General features: G+C 47.1%; 1 protein-coding gene across 2 annotated transcripts in view; it reads left to right on the top strand.

Moving 5' to 3' along the window:
- Nucleotides 1–17,081, top strand: part of Cnksr3 (CNKSR family member 3) — a 91,778-nt gene that overhangs the window by 50,795 nt on the left and 23,902 nt on the right. For both annotated transcript variants that reach the window (XM_051164444.1, XM_051164442.1), the window contains exons 2-5: nucleotides 3,277–3,440; nucleotides 9,300–9,502; nucleotides 10,618–10,705; nucleotides 16,989–17,030. In XM_051164444.1, the coding sequence (XP_051020401.1) occupies nucleotides 3,277–3,440; nucleotides 9,300–9,502; nucleotides 10,618–10,705; nucleotides 16,989–17,030 (497 nt within the window). The remainder of the gene's footprint in view (nucleotides 1–3,276; nucleotides 3,441–9,299; nucleotides 9,503–10,617; nucleotides 10,706–16,988; nucleotides 17,031–17,081) is intronic.

The raw sequence follows: 17,081 nt of genomic DNA, 5'->3' as shown, positions 1-17,081 counted from the left end.
TGTGTTTATCATTGAATCCATTTTCATTTTCAGATCTTGAACTGATTTTTTGATTTCTTTCATCTGATTTTTTGTATATTCCTGAGTTTCTTCCATTGCCTCTTTATAGGTCTTCAGAGCTTGAACCGTTTTAGTTATTTCTTTCATCTGGTTGTTTGCATTTTCCTGCAATTTTTCCAGTTCCACTCTATGTGCTTCTTTTATGTCTCTCACCTGTTTGTCTGCGTCTTCCTGCATTTGATTACGAATTTTATTTGTTTCCTCCATTATCATCCTCATTACTAAGGATTTGAGGTCATTTTCTTGTATTTCCGTTGCATTTGAGTTCTCTGGGTGGTTTTCTTTGGGATAGCTGGAAACTGGAGACGCCATGTTGTTTTGGGGTTTTTTGCGTATGCTTTTTCGTTGTCCTTTATACATCTTGCCGTCTTTGTTTTTGTTGGGTAGCTTCCAGAGTTGAATGGAGGGTGTCTGACGATAGATTCACTTGTTTTCTTACGATTTCCCTAGGCTGCGAGCTCAAAGCTTCACTGGTGTGGATGTTAGGAGGTTAGCCCTGTTGTTCTGGTCTCTCACAGCCAGTGATCCTCAGTCCCCCTCTGCTGTGGATCCTGCAATTGTTCTGGGTCTCTGAATGAGCGTTGGGTCAGGCCAAGGTATCCACAGCCTTCTGTGTTCCCTGCCAAGTCCAGCCAGGAGCACTGGGACCGAACCACGGGCAGAACTCAGCTAGATTCTCAGGGCCAGAACCGTCTGCCAAGCTCAGCTAGGGATTTTGGGCCCAAAATGCACACAGGGCCCAGCCAGAATTTTTGGGCTGGGACTACGCACCAAGCTCCACTAGGGCCTTTTGGCCCAAAGTGCGTGCTGTGGTCAGTTATTGACTCAGGGCCCGAACTGACCACCAATCTCATCCAGGAATTCTGGATTCAAACTGTACACTGTGTCCAACCAGAGTCTTAGAGCTGGTGGAACCGAGAGCTCTGTCCAGCCTGTGCCACAGCAGGAGAACTGCGGCTGCTCTGAGTTAGCGCCAGTGGTGGAACAAGTGCTCCGCCCGGACTGTGTCACCGCAGGGGAGCTGCCGCTGAGCTGAGGTGGTGCCTAGGATGGAACCGAGCTCGTCACCAAGCCTGCGCCACAGCAGGAGAACTGCGGCTGCTCTGAGTTAGCGCCAGTGGTGGAATAAGTGCTCCGCCCGGACTGTGTCCCCGCAGGGGAGCTGCCGCTGAGCTGAGGTGGTGCCTAAGATGGAACCGAGCACGTCACCAAGCCTGCGCCACAGCAGGAGAACTGCGGCTGCTCTGAGATAGCGCCAGTGGTGGAATAAGTGCTCCGCCCGGACTGTGTCCCCGCAGGGGAGCTGCCGCTGAGCCGAGGTGGTGCCCAGGATGGAACCGAGCACGTCACCAAGCCTGCGCCACAGCAGGAGAACTGCGGCTGCTCTGAGTTAGCGCCAGTGGTGGAACAAGTGCTCCGCCCGGACTGTGTCACCGCAGGGGAGCTGCCGCTGAGCTGAGGTGGTGCCTAGTGTGGAGCAGCGTGCTCAACTAAGCCTGCGCCACAGCAGGGGAGCTATGGCCACGCTGAGTTAGTGCCTCAGGCAGAATTGTTTGCTGGGCCGGGCCAATACCCGGGACTCTGGGGCCGAACTGTCCGCCGAGTCCAGTCTGGGTCCAAAGGCTCCACGCGACCCAAATCCTGCCCCGAGTCCCCTCTCCCGCAGCAACTCCCACCAGCCACCACACCAATCGCCTCCACCGGAAGGCTATGAGCTGCAAACCTCAGCCGCCGCTGCTGGTGCCGCTGGTGCTGCCGCCTCTGCCGCTGCCGCTCCGATCAGAGAAAAACCACGCTCCTCCCGTGTGCAGGGGCACGCAGGTCCTCCGCACCCTGGTCCCTCCGAACCGTGGAGCACTCCTGCTGCCGTGATGTTCGGACCTCGGTGTTCCTGGCTCAGAAATCTGTGCAATTCCCTGAATTGTTCACTGGAGCCTCCAAACGCGGTCCACACTGCTCGCCGCCATCTTGGATCCCCTGTCTCTTTGCATCTTATATCAGCATAACCTTCTGGAATATTAAGGTGACTTCTTATTAAGCTCAAACAGATTAATTGCTTTGAAGTAGTTTTTTTTTTCCTTCTGTAAAATTGTGATAAGAAGGTGACCCAGAAGTTCGTGTAGAGGAATAAAGATGCCTAAGGCGCCGTTGGTCTTGCTCACTTTAGTTGCTTTATAAGTTGCTTTATAAGTTGGATAGTGGTGGCGCATTCACTTAATTGCAGCACTTGGGAGGCAGAGGCAGATGGATCTCAAGAGTTCTAGGCCAGCCTGGTCTACAGAGCGAGTTCCAGGCCAGCCAAGGCTACACAGAGAAGCCCTGACTCAAAAAACAAAAAACAACAAGAAGAGCATTAAGATGAGACATTACTGCAGTATGTGACCTGGAAGAAATCCCTGTCCCCGGGGCTGGTACCTTGTCCTTCAAAGTCTGCATTTGTCACAAAATGCCCAGTTACAAAGGACAGGAACTCAGCACAAACAGGCAAGTGTAAGCCAGACAGGGAATTTGTTTCAGTGTTAGTAGGAGATTTCTCGGGGTGGCAGCATATCTGGTGGAGGCAGATCCAGGGCACCGCAGGTCACCATCAGAGCACTTGCTCTTCCTCTCAGAAAATTGACCAGAGTGCTCTGACCGTGACCTGCCCCACTACCAGGGTTGCGTCCCATGACTTCTAACTGGGATCTGTTTCTTGTATCTGCATATCACGTATCAGGAAGATAGGGATCGGCTCCGCTTAGGTCGCTTGGTTGTCCCTGAATCCGTCACTGGAGCATTGTTCCCCGTCTGGCCGTGCATCCACCACAGCGGCAGGCATCTTGGCTGGTAGGCCTGCTGGAAGGGCAACGCCTTCCCTGGAGAAGGGTTGCTTAGCAAACAGATAATATACAGTTAGTACAGATACTGACGTTCAAATCAGTGGGAGTTGTTATTGATCCCCGTAGCTTACAGGAGATGGGGAGTGCCTGTCACAAAGGTGTGCTGCGCTGGCCCGTTTGAGAGGTCCGCAGTGCCTGGGTCCAACCTGTTGGAGATGAGACGATGTCCCAGGAAAGGTGCTGGTCAGGGGCACACGTGCAGGGATGACCAAGCGCTGGCAGGGCAGCGGCAGCCAGCGTGTTTGATGATTTGCTAAGGCTGACTTAAGTGTGGGCAGTGCTTGTGGTACTGCGACACCATGACAATAACAGGCTTTCCGGTGTTTTCTTTTCATAGGGTTGGATGACTGCCTGCAGCCTTACGTGCACACGTTTGAGCGGGAGAAGATAGATGGGGAACAGCTGCTGAAGATCTCCCACCAGGACCTGGAGGAGCTGGGAGTCACACGGATCGGACACCAGGAGTTGGTGCTGGAGGCTGTTGACCTCCTCTGTGCACTGGTTAGTCCGGGAGAAGGGGACCTGCTGTGCCGTGATGCTCCTCAGCGCCCCAGCCTCACGGGTCCTCGTGTTCTTAAGTCGTCGAAAAGGAGCGTCAGTGGAAAATAAGAGGAGAAAAACAAGGCATTTTCCAGAGGAAAGGCTGGAAGATGATAATCTATGAGCTCAGTGTGGCACACTTTTTAATGCATGCATGCATGTGTGTACCTGTGAGTGTTCACATGCATCGTGTGTGTGTGTGTGTGTGTAGGCCGAAGGACACAATTTTGAGTGTTATCCATGGAAACACTGTCCACCTTTGACAAAGGGTCTTTCACTGGCCTGGAGTTCACCAGTTAGAGTAGATTATCTGGCCAGGAAGTCCCAGGGATTAAACACCCCCCTCCCCCAACCCCTGGAATTGCATGTATGTGACATGCTGCCTGGCAGTTATCTGTGTGCTCAGCATTGATCTCATACTTATAAGGCAAGAATTTTACCAACTGGCTGAGCTCTCTTCCCCAAGCACCCGTGACCACGGCGCCACCCCGCCCTACCGCCCCGCCCCACCCCCTGCCGAATGGACGAATTTAAAGATTAGCACACAAGGTATTAGACAACGCTATATGTTTAAGCAAAGTGTATGTTAGTGTTGTTGTACCTTTACCGATGCTGCTGGGCTGTTGCCACTGAGCACCACATCTCACGGGATGGTCCGAGTGTTCGGCTTCTGGGTGGGAGCGGATGGAGTGTTGGAGTAGAGTGCTCAGAGGGAGGTCTGCGCACATGTGCAAGACTTGGTCTCACCAGGGTGTTAAAATTTGCTCTTTTTTTTAATGAGATTGCTGGTACTCTGGAGTTCCAAAGCCAGTGGTGATACTGCAGTGTTATGGCCCTTTGGTTAAGCTAAGGGCAGAGGGTATGGGCAGATGCCTGTGCCTGGTTTTTTCATGGGCTGCTCTGGCGGTCAGCGGCTCTCTGTAGTCAAGCAGGCTTCAGAGGCAAAGTTTTCAGGGAGAAGGGGAGTCCTTCTTTCCCCAGAATAAATGATGAATTTCAGAGGGTCATCATAGTGGAGGAATGGAGCGAGAGAGAGTTTATTTAGTGAGTCAGGGGCATTATAAACCTGGGGCAGTGGGAGGGGTTTTCAGGTGTTTGATTGGCTGGGGCTGGGAGTGCCAGGGATACTTCATTTACATCCAGCAGCACAGTCCTATCATAAGGAGGGGAGCACAGTACTTAATTATCCTATGGAGTGGGGATTGGGGATGAGGAAAGAACCCCGGGTACAGTTAGAGGTATGGAAAAAGGCCATTGGTTGAAAGCTAAAGTTCCAAGCAAGTCATCTTATTAGCATGGAGGAGGGTATTTCTAGGAATCCCCAGGTGTACACGGTACGGGTTTCTTTTCAGCAAAGGGTTGGGCCTGTACTCTCCCTGAGGGCTATGTGTCACTCCTCGGCAGATCTGGGATTTCCCCAGATCAGGCAGAGAGGAGAGAACCCAGCTCAGAAAGGGAGTCCATCATTTTAACCTTGAGCTCAGGGGCTGTCTGGTAATGCCAGACTTTGACCATAACAGCAGGGTCCAACATTTTAGTAGCTTCTGTTCCACCTCATCTCCCCCACCCCTTGTCTCTCATCCTCTTATCTGTTCCTCTTTGGTGGTACATACATCCCCCCCCTCCCCCTTCCCTGGCACTGTCTTTACCCTCTCTGTCTTCTCAGCCTTTATTCACATCTACACCCACCGACATATACCTCATGACACTCCTGTCTGTTAAATAAAGTTTTATTAGAACTCAGTGTGCACAGCCATTGATTTATTTATTATTTGAGGCTGCCTTTGTGCTGCAAGGACAGAGTGCAGTGTCTGTAACAGAAACCTTCATGTCCCTCCGAAACCTGAAGTGTTTACTGTCTCACCAAGTACAGGAGAGTGTTATCTACTACAGACAGCAGCAGCAACAACAAACAAACCAAAACCAGAACGTGTCTGTATTAGACTTATTCCCAGTCTTTTGCAAAGCACAGAGTGATGGGGACAGCTGGGAATGAAGATGCCGTTTTCTAAATCAAATGAGAAATGCTAAATAAATGTTCACGTCTGGTTTTTGTTACTATAAAAAGCACTGTGAGTTTCACAGATACTCTGTTTAAATAACTGGTGTTTGTGCTTGAAATAATCAGCCAAAGGAATGGCAGCTGAATGGGCAGGGGTGCGAACTTTGTTCTAGATGGCGGGTGTTTGAACTCTGCCCAAGTCCTGTGCAGTAATACCTGCGGTCCCTAAGCAGTTCATTCCGATGTGGCCTCAAGACACCTGTGATGGCGTTTGTTTACAAACTGGCTGGCATGGTGCCGTGCTTAGGAGGCTGTTCACTTAGCTGTCAGGGTTGGATACCCTCCCCAGCATTCAGGCTGGGTTCGCAATACTCTGAACCCGAGCCAAGGGGATATACAGTTACATCACCCAGCACGGTGGGAACGAATGTGTGTGGTGACGTTGCCGTTGCTGGCCTGCATTCCATCGATTATATAACACTCGCCGTGCTGTGAGTATTCTTTGTCTTAAAATGGACAGAGCCCCGTCTTCTGCTCTGGGATGCGCTGCTCTTGTTTAGGAAAGTAACGGGGAAATAATTTGTGGTTGATAAATGAACTGCCACAAGGGAGACACGGTGGCCAAGTGGTCTGAGTGCTGGCCTGGGAGGCAGGATTTTTGTATCTCTCCCCTGGCTCTGCTCCAGGCTACTTCTTCTGTGACCCCCGTGGGAATGTGGTATCTGTTCCCCCCATCTGTACAGTCAGGGTCACCTCAGATGTGGCCGTGGACTCACGTGGGTGTTCTGCATTGCTGCAGATATGCCCAGGCATCCTGTTTATTATTAAAGCCGTCTGCTCTTCAGAGCCAAACATACTCGAGTTTACTTCTGTTACACTTTCTGGGAAACCCAGGTTTGCAGTCTTTTCTGCTAGAATGTTCTGCGCCTTTTGTGTCTGTCTCTTTGACTTTGCAGTATACTTTGAGGACAGGAAAATTGCTTTGAAGGCAAGGAGGACAGGTTGGCTGCCGGCACATTGTGTATCTCTGTGGAGAGGAGAAATAGCAGCTGCCTGTGGGTAGTATCTTGGCTTTTTCCTTTTCCCTATCTCTTAAAACACTGCTCCAAACTAAACAAAACTGGACCAGTGCCAGAACCTAAAGCTGTGTTTTATCTCCTACAATTTCCTACTAATTTCCTCTGCAGGCCAGGCTCTGACCTCAGTCTCACAGGGGATCTCCTCTGTACTGCAGGGTACCCTGACTGCATTGCAGGGGGATGAGGGGGAGACATCCTTGCTCCAGAATCTGTAAGGGAACGTGTTCTTTTAAGTGGGAGAGAGTCTAATATCTTTAGTCTTCGTATAATCTTCTGCAAAGTACTGTTGTAAAGCAGCATAATTATACTGTTCATTTCATCTGATGTACACGTCTCTGGGTGGCTACGTGAGTGAGAATGTTTTGCTTTGAATAATTCATGTGCTGGGCAGATAATGTGAAGCTGCCATAGGCCTTGCCGCTGTAGAGAGGGAGGTTTCTAGGTAAACTTGTTTTAGCAGATGTTGATTTTTTTTTTTTTTTTTCTCTCCCCGAGCATTGGCTAGAAACATACAGTAGTAAGAACCATAATGGAGACCCCGTGCTCTTTGCACAGTGGGTGAAGCCCTGGCTTCCCGAAGATGGAGATGGAAGACACAGGTGTTTTAAGGCTTGAGGGAGGCTGAGGTGTGAACAGGTTGGAGTCAGTACCAGTGTTGAGTGATGCTACCCCAAGTTTGTGGTTCAGGAGAATCGCTGTGTTAATCAGCGTAGTGTGTCAGCATTGCGTCCCCCGCAGGCTGTGCATTGGTCATCATTAACCCATAGCACACCATTCAGATGGTTTTCTCTCTCGCTGACGGAGGGGTGCGAGGCAGCAGGCGGATCTTTGCTGGTAGGTTTTGTTTGACTTGATCTTGCTGGAGGCTGGTAATGTACAGAAAACTATAAATGATGTGTCTCTTGGGTTGTCATTTAGTGGGGTTTATGTTGATGTTGTGTCACTTGGTCGGGCGTGTGAGAACATGACCAGAGCCTGAGGAACTGGGGAGAAGAAGAAAGAAGCAAAGCTGTATGCGGCGCCTTTAAAGTACTTGTAAATTTAAGGCCCTAGAAGTTGTAAGAATCGTACTTCTTTCCTTCACTTCTCACCTGGCTTCTCACCAAATCCTGGAGAGGGCTGCAGATGGCTGGCTCCTAATAAGGTCACTCCAAGGCAGAAGCAACCATTGCAGGTTTTCAAAGATGTGTTTCGTTTCTAACAGTTTATTCATCACGGCCTTTTCTTCTTCCTCATCCTCTTCTTCCTCTTCTCATGCTAAGCACTCTGACAGCGAGCTGTGCCCTTGGCCCGGTTTGAATCTTCTTGATGCTTTGTCTAAGAGCAGTTTCTGAAGGAGGCAGGTTTTAGGGAAAAGACTCATGAAAATAATAAAACAATCAGACCTGGTCTGAGAAAGTCTTCATTTTCCTTTGGTTGTGGGGCCCTGATGTCAGCAATGCTTTTCCGATTATGTCTCTACAGTAGGGTTCTTTCCAAAAGAAAGAATTCATGCCTTATCCTCTTTGTTGGGCAGTAGGGACACCAAGGGGAGGGGACAAAAGGTCTCTGCCCTTTCCTTCTTTTAAAATTGTGCTCAAGTGTATGCATAGCTCCTCATCTTTCTTGTTGTATGACTTACGTGAGGGAAAGGAGCCAATTAGAACAAACCCAGCGGGAAGTGGGAAGAGGCAGCTGTGGGAGCACACTCTCCTCCCTTTCGCTTTTATTTGTAAGGTGGTGGCTTTGCCAGGGAAGGCGGCTTAAAAGTCTTCTGCAGCAGCAAAATGCATTTTAATCTTCACTGGGCTCCAGAAGTAAGTGTCATAAAGGAATAAAAAGTGGTACAGTTGGCTGCGGAACGCTGGCCTCTCCTGCTTTTAGTGAACACTCTTGATGGCATTGGCACCTGGGTAATTGACAGGAGGAGGGAGGCTTCCTTCCTTGGCTACCCAGACGCAGGCCTTCCCTTCAAAACAAGCTACCTTGTAGCCTCATTATCCCTTCACTTGTGAGGCTTTGAAATTGAAAGACGTGATGGAAAGGTATCCTTATTTCCTCTTCTCCACTGTATGACACTATTCTATTTTAGACTTTAGGAAGGGGGGAAAAAACCCCAATGACAGAAAAAAATACATGAATGTAAGATTTAGATAGGATATTGATGTTAATTCAGGAAATATTTTGGAATTTGTATTCGTTCAAAGTTTGTATAAAAGCTTTTAAAACTTGGCTTAAGTCTTCTCAAAATTTGCAGTTTCATTTGTGTGTCTGAGTAGGGTATGTGTACGAGTTCAGGTGCCTGAGGAGGCCAGAGGTATCAGGTCTCCTGGAGCTGGAGTTACAGATGCTTGTGAGCCACTTGACATGGGTGCCGTGCATGGGAGCTCTTCTTCCTAGAGCCATCTTAACCACACGCCAGTTAGCTGAAGTCTGGTCTAGACTGAGTGGCCAGGAGTCTTGCCCTGCGGTGGGAGACATCCATTCGGTCCTGAGTGATCGGAATGGACTCGCCTTGCCTTGGTCTGTGGGAAGAGCGTTTCAGGATAAGGGGACATGGAGAATAAAACCCCTGGAGACAGGAGGAGGCTATAGGAAAAGCAGAGTAGAGGCCGCTATGTGGGAAGGTTGGGTGGGGCGGGGATGGAGTGGGCAACGTATGAGTTACTCCGGCCACTCAGGGCCTCCTAAGTCATTTTGAGAGTTTAGACATTGCTGATAGTTTTGAATTTTCCCCCCTTTGATTTTTGTTTCATGCAGAACTATGGCCTTGAAACTGATAACATGAAGAACTTGGTTCTGAAACTGCGAGCGTCTTGCCACAATTTGCAGAATTACATCAGTAGCCGGCGGAAGAGTCCAGCCTATGATGGGAACACGTCCCGCAAGCCCCCCAATGAGTTCCTTACTTCTGTGGTGGAGCTCATTGGCTCTGCCAAGGCCTTGCTGGCTTGGCTGGACCGGTAAGCTGTGGTGCGATGCGCCCTGGGGCACAGGGAGGGCCTGAGGCGCTCAGAAGCCTCAACTTTGCCTCGGGAAGAGGCACCATCGTTCCCTGGGTCTCCTCCTCCCTGGAATCCAGAGGTAGATCTTAGGGTTCCTTTGGAAGTGACTTTGAAGGCCAACAAGAGGTTTAGAGGGGGTGAAACTGTGCTAAAGGTTGTTGTACTGAGGTTAACCATCAGCGCTGGAGTATGTGGATGGTACAAAGCAGTTTGTGGATTGGGTGGGCTCATTTCAGTTCTGTTTTTTGTCTTGTCTTTTTCTATTCAGATTCCTGTTTTTTTTTTTTTTTTTTTTTTTGTTTTTTTTTGCTGTTGTTTTTATTTTGTTTTGTTTTTAATGGTGTTTTTATTAATCCTTTCATACAGTTAACTTGTTCATATTCAGCCCCCCACTTCTCCCCCCAACTTTTCCTAGATCCACTCTCTCCTCTATATTTCCTCCCCTTACGTCCTTCCATAGTTTCCCCAACCTTGACTGTAGCTCTTGTGTTACAAATGCACCGCTTGGGGGCAGGTGCCCCATAGTCAGTTGATCTCTGCATTTTACCCAGTTATGGTTTTCTGTATGATCTCTGTCTAGTATAAAAGGAGCTTATTTGACGAGGGGTGGGAGTTAGAACAAGCATTTAGAGCGCAGTTAAGACGTTGTTGCGGTTTAGGAAGCTGCAGTAGTGGCTTCTCCTCTAGGTTCTGCGGCCTCACCAGCCACAGGTGGTTTTCTAGATTTACAGTGCCAGGCGTGAGGTCGTACCTACTGAGCAGGCTTCAAGGCCATTAGACCAGACAGGGGATAGTTACCTCTAGGGTTTCTTAGGACATTTGACTACGGCGGCCCTTGTCCTTCAAGTGGACAGAGCTGCTGATTGCTTTTTCTCTCTTGCCAATTTGTGTGGCTCCTTCTGATGCTCTTATAAAGAGTTGGTCTTTGGGGTCAGATTTCTCTATCACACGTTCAGAAGAAACAGCACGATAGGCCAGCCTGCGGTGTAGCCATGCGTGCCAGTGTCTGAGGTGGGACGACTCTCACGGGCTTTCTTCTCCACCTGTTAACGAAAGTTCTTGTTCCTTCCCAGGGCTCCGTTCACGGGGGTCACGGATTTCTCCTTGACAAAGAACAAAATCATTCAGCTGTGCTTGGACCTGACCACGACTGTCCAGAAGGTCAGTAACGCACCATCATAAATTTCTAGAACTTTCTCCTCCTCCCTTTTCTTCTTTTCCCAAGGGTTACCATATGGTTACAAAGTGTCCCATCCTCCACTTCGTCAGGATTTGGTGTAGATGGAAGGCTTTAAATTTGAACCGATGGCTTCTGAGAAAAATGACCAGCAGCCTCAAGCTCAGAGATTACTCTGTCTTCTGGTTACTAATACTTCTGTATTTCTTCTAACACGTTAGAGTGCTTTGAGAAGAAACTGAATTTGTGGCATAACCAAGTCTTGCTCTCGTCTTTGTTCTGGGTGCTTTGCTGTGCCTGCTGATTCCGACTTCATTCGACCTCTGTTGTTGGGATTGAAGGTCAGGATGGGGCAGCTTGGGAGGCTGTAACAAATAACTCCAAGCCCCAGTAGTTTGTTCCTGGGATATTTATATGTAAGTGGATCCCACTGGGAGATCTTACTGCAAACATTCACAGTGCCACTTTGATTGTCCGTCCTATGGTGGAGAGACAGAGAGCCCTGGTGGTTCTCATGTTCTGGTTTCCCTTGCAGTTCCTCGGGCAGACCTAGATAGCAGACCTGGATATTTTAGCGAGAGCTTGTTACGTTTTACATTAGCCTGGAACTTGTCTAGCTGCTATGATGTTAGCTAGAAAAATAGACTATGAGTACTTATGACCAATTGCTGTTATGTCACACGGCATATAGCAGATTATTATAAATTAGTTTAGAATTTGCTGTGAATATAAAGAAAGCGTTTTCTCCTTCATATCTACTTGGTTTTAAAGATTTTGTTTTTAGTAGGAATCTCTCCTTCCCCCCCCCCCCCCATGTGTGTATGTTCCTGGATGTGTGTGCTTGTGCACATGCGTGTAGGGGCCTGGAGTCTAGAAGAGGACATTGCATCCCGTGGAGCTGGTGTTACAGGCGGTCGGAAACCTCCCAGTCTGCTGCTGGGGATCGAACTTAGGTTCTCTGTGGCATTAGCAAGTGCTCCTAACCACTGAGTAATCCCCTAGTCTTTCTGCTTCTCTTTTTCTTTTAAACTTTGTCATTTGATGTTTGTCTCTATAGATGATCTGATAAAAGCAAATATATCTTTCCCTTATTCCTGATCGTGCAATTGCAGATGCAGGTGTGTGTGTGTGTGTGTGTGTGTGTGTGTGTGTGTGTTGCTTTCTCTAACACAGAGTTAAGTGTGGCATATTTGTACTAGTGAGTTGAGATCTAGTCCCAAGCAGCCACTGAATTTGAAGCCCATGTGCTTTGGGACCTGTGATCTGCACACCTTTAATTCCAGTACGTGGGAGGCAGAGGCAGAGGCAGGCTACATAAGAGGGTTCTTTTTTTTTTTTTAAAGATGTTAAGAAAAATGATGCTTAAAATTTTTAATTGAGCCAGGGGGTGATGGCAAACGCCTATAATTGTAGCACTTGTGGAGACAGAGGCAGGTGGATCTCTGTGAGTTCAAGGCCAGCCTGATCTACAAAGTGAGTCTAGGATAGCCAAGGCTACACAGAGATCCCCCCAATTTATTTGAGCATATATACATAATTTATATATATATGTATATATACATGTATATAAAAATAGATGTCCACAAACCTATAGATAAAGGAAAAAGTAAATATAGCTGGTAATTTGATAGAAAAATTGTATTTATTATGGGAGAGAAAGGTAGATAGAGAGTGTAGGGGAGTAATCTATAAAAGAGGGAGGGAAGGAAGCAGGGGGGGAGAGAAAGAAAGAGACAGAGGAGGAGGGAGAGATGCTTTGTTTGTCAGAGTCCTATATATGACTACACTTACACATGGAAAAATTAGATACTGTAAATAATCTGAGTGATTACGGGTTTTTAGGCTTGTGTGTGGTGCTGGGGCTAGAGAGTGGGGCAGGTGCTGACCTGAAGAGCAAGTGTGCTGAGCTATACTCTCAAGCAAAACGTGCAGTGTTTTGTTTTTTTGGTTTTTTCGAGACAGGGTTTCTCTGTGTAGCCCTATTTGTCCTGGACTCGCTTTGTAGACCAGGCTGGCCTTGAACTTACAGTGATCCACCTGCCTCTGTCTCCCAAGTGCTGGGATTAAAGGTGTGCGCCACCATGCCTGGTTCAATGTGCAGTGTTTTAAAAATTGTACCTATGTCCATACTGCTTGAGGGTGACGTGTGTGATACAACACAAAATCATAGCACCTACCCAAAGAACTCACTCAGGTGGGAAGATACCTGGGGTTTAGATAGTTTTGGAAAACATCATTTTTCAGAATCAGACTTGATAATTTAAGGATAAAAACTAAGAATGAATACACACACACACACACACACACACACACACATACACACACTGCCCTCATTTTCTAGAACTGAAAAAGTTTACATTTGAACACATTTTCATGACTTTGAGTTTGGCTTTTGACAGTTCATTCATATCCATACATGTATATGAGTAAATATAAATATATATACACATACATGAAAATGTATATACATACAAAAACACATATGCATACATACACTACACCTTTTTAAGGATGATGATTAAAGATTTGTAAATATACTCGAAAGTGTCACTTTCTGAACTTTGGGAAAGATATGCTTTTGACTCTTGACCAGAGTTTGTTTTCTGTGGTAATTGAAAGCACCATTTCTTTGCCAAGTGTCATTAGTGTGTATGGGCACATACATGCACATGTACATGTGTACACACATGTGCACACACACACACAGCTTGGTGAGTGAGCTCAATGTTATTTCCAGTGCAGTAGAAAGGCAGCTATATGAACTGTTGCAGAAACTATGCCTTTTCTCTTATTTGATCCCCTGTTGTTTCTTTTGACCGGGGTGGGGAGTGGGGGAGGGGCGAAGACAGGACGGGACACAACTTGAAGGAACAGGAGTCGCATCTTTGGTGACAGGAGCATGTTTCACCAGAGCCTCTGTCTTTTCCTTCTTTAAGATGCTGACTGGTGGTTTCCTCACTGGTTTGTTTTGGCACATGTCCTGCATCCCTGTGTGGGATGCTGAAGGGGGCACACACCGCTGCTTTCCTTTCCTCCCCTCACCACGGTTCTGTGCAATTCTGTGCTCTTGTAAAGCTGCTTGGCTTGTAGGCTACACTGAACAGCAGGGTCAGTCTCCCTGTCCAGTTTTGAGGGTAAAGGTGAGATGAAGGAAACAAAGGCAGCGCGGGATTGGGATCCACATTTCCCACTGGACTCACCCATTTAATGACATGACGATGACTTACAGTGTGATAGTGCAGGAATGAAGGGGCAGTGGCAGGGACCGAGTTCCTGTCTGGCAGGAAATAGAGAAAGGCACAGTACTTGAGCCCAGGGGAACACGGTGGGGAGGAGGGAGACACCGTCAGCGAGTGGGGAGTGCCTATCAGGTGTGTCCTCATGGCTTACGCCCTGTAGTCACATTGGGCTCCTGACAGATTTCTGAGATGTTGGCCTTGCCATCTTGTTTTACTGGCAGGGAAGAGAGGCAGAGGCTTAGCAGGCTGTACAAGTCTGCACCGTTCATAAGGAAGTAGGAGGAGACCCACCCAGGGCGAGCTGCTAGCTGCCTTGGGTGGCCCTGACTGTTGATCCTGGTGACCAAGGGCTGTCATGAAGCTGTGCTTCAGTGTGTGACACACGAGGGGGTGACTTGTTCAGGAACATATTCTTCCTTCCACTTGCTGTGATGCCAGATGATGTGAAGTCATGCCTGCAGCTGTTTCCTTTAGGGTGGGGAGGAATGGGAGCGGGAGGCCACCTTGCCCTTGGGAGAAGGGAATGAGCGAGTCCCTTCGCATGCTGGCCTGTTGGTCAGTCTCCGTGATGGGAAGCCCATTTGGATCGATGGGTTAGGGTTAGAATCAAGCATCGGGAACCAATAGTCACACCTCAGCCTTGACTCTTGTGTCCTGGTGTAGTAGGAGTGGCCTTCTGAGGGTCTCCAAGGAAGACTGATGACCATCTTTCTTGGACAGTTTGTAAGGACCACAGCCATAGAGCGATATTTATATTGCCATCAAAAGGCCACACGAATAGACATTTTCCAGAGTTGCTGCGTATGTAACAGCTCTCTGGGGTAATAGCAGATGATCTGTCATGGAAGTAGATGGTTTACTTCCTGTGCATGAACCACAGGTAGAAAAATACATCTTCAAGCTGTACTTACTCAAGTTTTACAAAGTTTCTCATGCAGCTTGGGTTTCTATCAGAGTCATGCTTGTATGAAATTGTATTTCTACATTTCTTACATTTTCTTTCTCCCTAGGCACATTTCTTAATTTTTTTTCTTCCCTAGGCATTTTTTCTTTAGAGTCAGCATCAATTTTGGGAGCAGTAAAAAAGCTGTTCTTGTGCCTTCTATTTTTATCTGATTTTTAAAAATTAAATTAAAATTTTAAGAAGAAAAGGAATTGCCAATTCTGAAACTATATAGGAAAGAATCTGATGCCTGTCCTCTCTAGTAGTAGTGGGGGTTGGGGGAGGGCAGACTAAACGTGACATTTCAACCTAGATGAAAATCATCACCTGATAAATTCAGTACTGATTTGAATTTGTTCACACACCTGAAACGATTAGCATGATTCTCAAGATTGGCTCAGTTTGGTGTTGTACTAGGTGGCATAAAATGAACTCCACAGAAACTAAGTCTGTGGGCTGAGGGGTGGCTTAGCACTTAGGAGCAGCACCTGTTTGATTCCCAGCATCCTCGTGGTTTACAAGCAATCACGAGTCCAGTTCCAGGGCCCTTAGTTCCCTCTTCTGGTCTCTGAGAGTACCAGGTTCACAGACACATGTACAGCCAAACACTCACGCATACAAGAAAACAAATAAATCTGATTTTGCAAATTAATAGAGAAGAAACTGTGATTTCCTTTCACTTGCCTTTCAGTCTGTTTGAGATGCCCCAGTGCAGATGGCTCTGGAAGGTTACCTGTGAACGGGTTACTTTGACGGCTCCTGGAGAGGACAGTGGTGACTCCTATAACCGGCCAACCCTGCTGGCTCGATGTTCTGAGCCTTTTCTCTAGCTGAGGAAACAATGCTTTGCGTTCCAGCCCTTTATTTAGTGCCATCAATAGCATACCTCAAGACCGCTTTTTTGGCAGTGTGTTAATGAATGTTTTGTTAAACTTTTTTCATCTTCTAAGGACTGAAGTATGTGATTTAATCTCACTGGTGCTTAAAATAAACTTCTGTGGCTGAGTTTACCGAAGACCTTACTTGAAAGCTATTCTTACAGACAGGGCTTGAGCTAAGGGCCGCTGGCTTGTGGGCCCACAGTTAGCGGAGCCTGGGATCTGCTCTACAGACCGGCCTCAATTCTATAGCCAGGACTGCTCAGGCTGAGAGCCTGATGATGGAAAACATGTCAGGAAACTTGTGGTCTCTAGAAAGATTTAAGCCACTTTTTTTTCTTTTTAAAAAGATTTATTTTATTTATTTTTTATTTTCATCACCTTTCTTAGAATTTTATAGTAAGTTTACATTATTTTCATCCCTCCCTCTGCCCCTTCAGATCTTCCCAGATCTCCCTTATTTTGTCTCAAATTAATGACCTCTTCAGTTATTGTTAATACAAACACACAACCTATACATACACAACCGATTTATACACACACATACACATCTATCTATACACTTACATACACACACATGCATACACATCCACCTATACACACACTCTCACTTACAGACATACTGTCACACACAGACACACTCTCATGCACAGACACACTCATCTATACATACATATGCACACATACAGACATTCATCTATACATTTACACACACACACACACACACACACACACACACACACACTGAACTCCTTTAGTATTGCACATAAGTATATGTTATGTTTCTAGGGCTGGCCACTGGGACTGGCTTATCCCGGAAGGAAAAAGGTCTTTCTTCTCTCAGCAGCTCCTGATTGCTTTTTTTCCTCAGGGAGGGTTTCTTCTGTCATGTTGTCTTGTTGTCATCATGAGGGTCTTGTTTAGACAACCATATTGTTATGATTTATGAGTGCCGTAAGACATTATTTAGCAGCAGCCATTCTGATCAGTGGCTCTTAAAAATCTTTCTGCTCCCTCTTGCTGGATTCCCCCCCCCCCCCCCAAGCCTTCCGTGTCAGGTTGTGTTGCAGATACGTCAGCTGGGGTTGGGTGCTCCACCTCACACCTCACTTACTTTCTGTATTTTGACCAGTTGTGCTGAGCTAATTTTTAAAGAGCTTTTCATTGTAGTGCCTTTTTAAAAATTTTTTAAAATTCTCTTCTTTAGGATTGCCTTGTAGCAGAAATGGAGGATAAAGTTTTAAATGTGGTAAGTATTTTCCCTAGAAGCCACTGTTCAACTCATCTTCTACAGGCAATG

The sequence above is a fragment of the Acomys russatus genome, chromosome 21 (assembly GCF_903995435.1).
Source record: "Acomys russatus chromosome 21, mAcoRus1.1, whole genome shotgun sequence".
Classification (NCBI taxonomy): Eukaryota; Metazoa; Chordata; class Mammalia; order Rodentia; family Muridae; genus Acomys; species Acomys russatus.
This window is presented reverse-complemented; position numbering and strand designations above follow the sequence as displayed.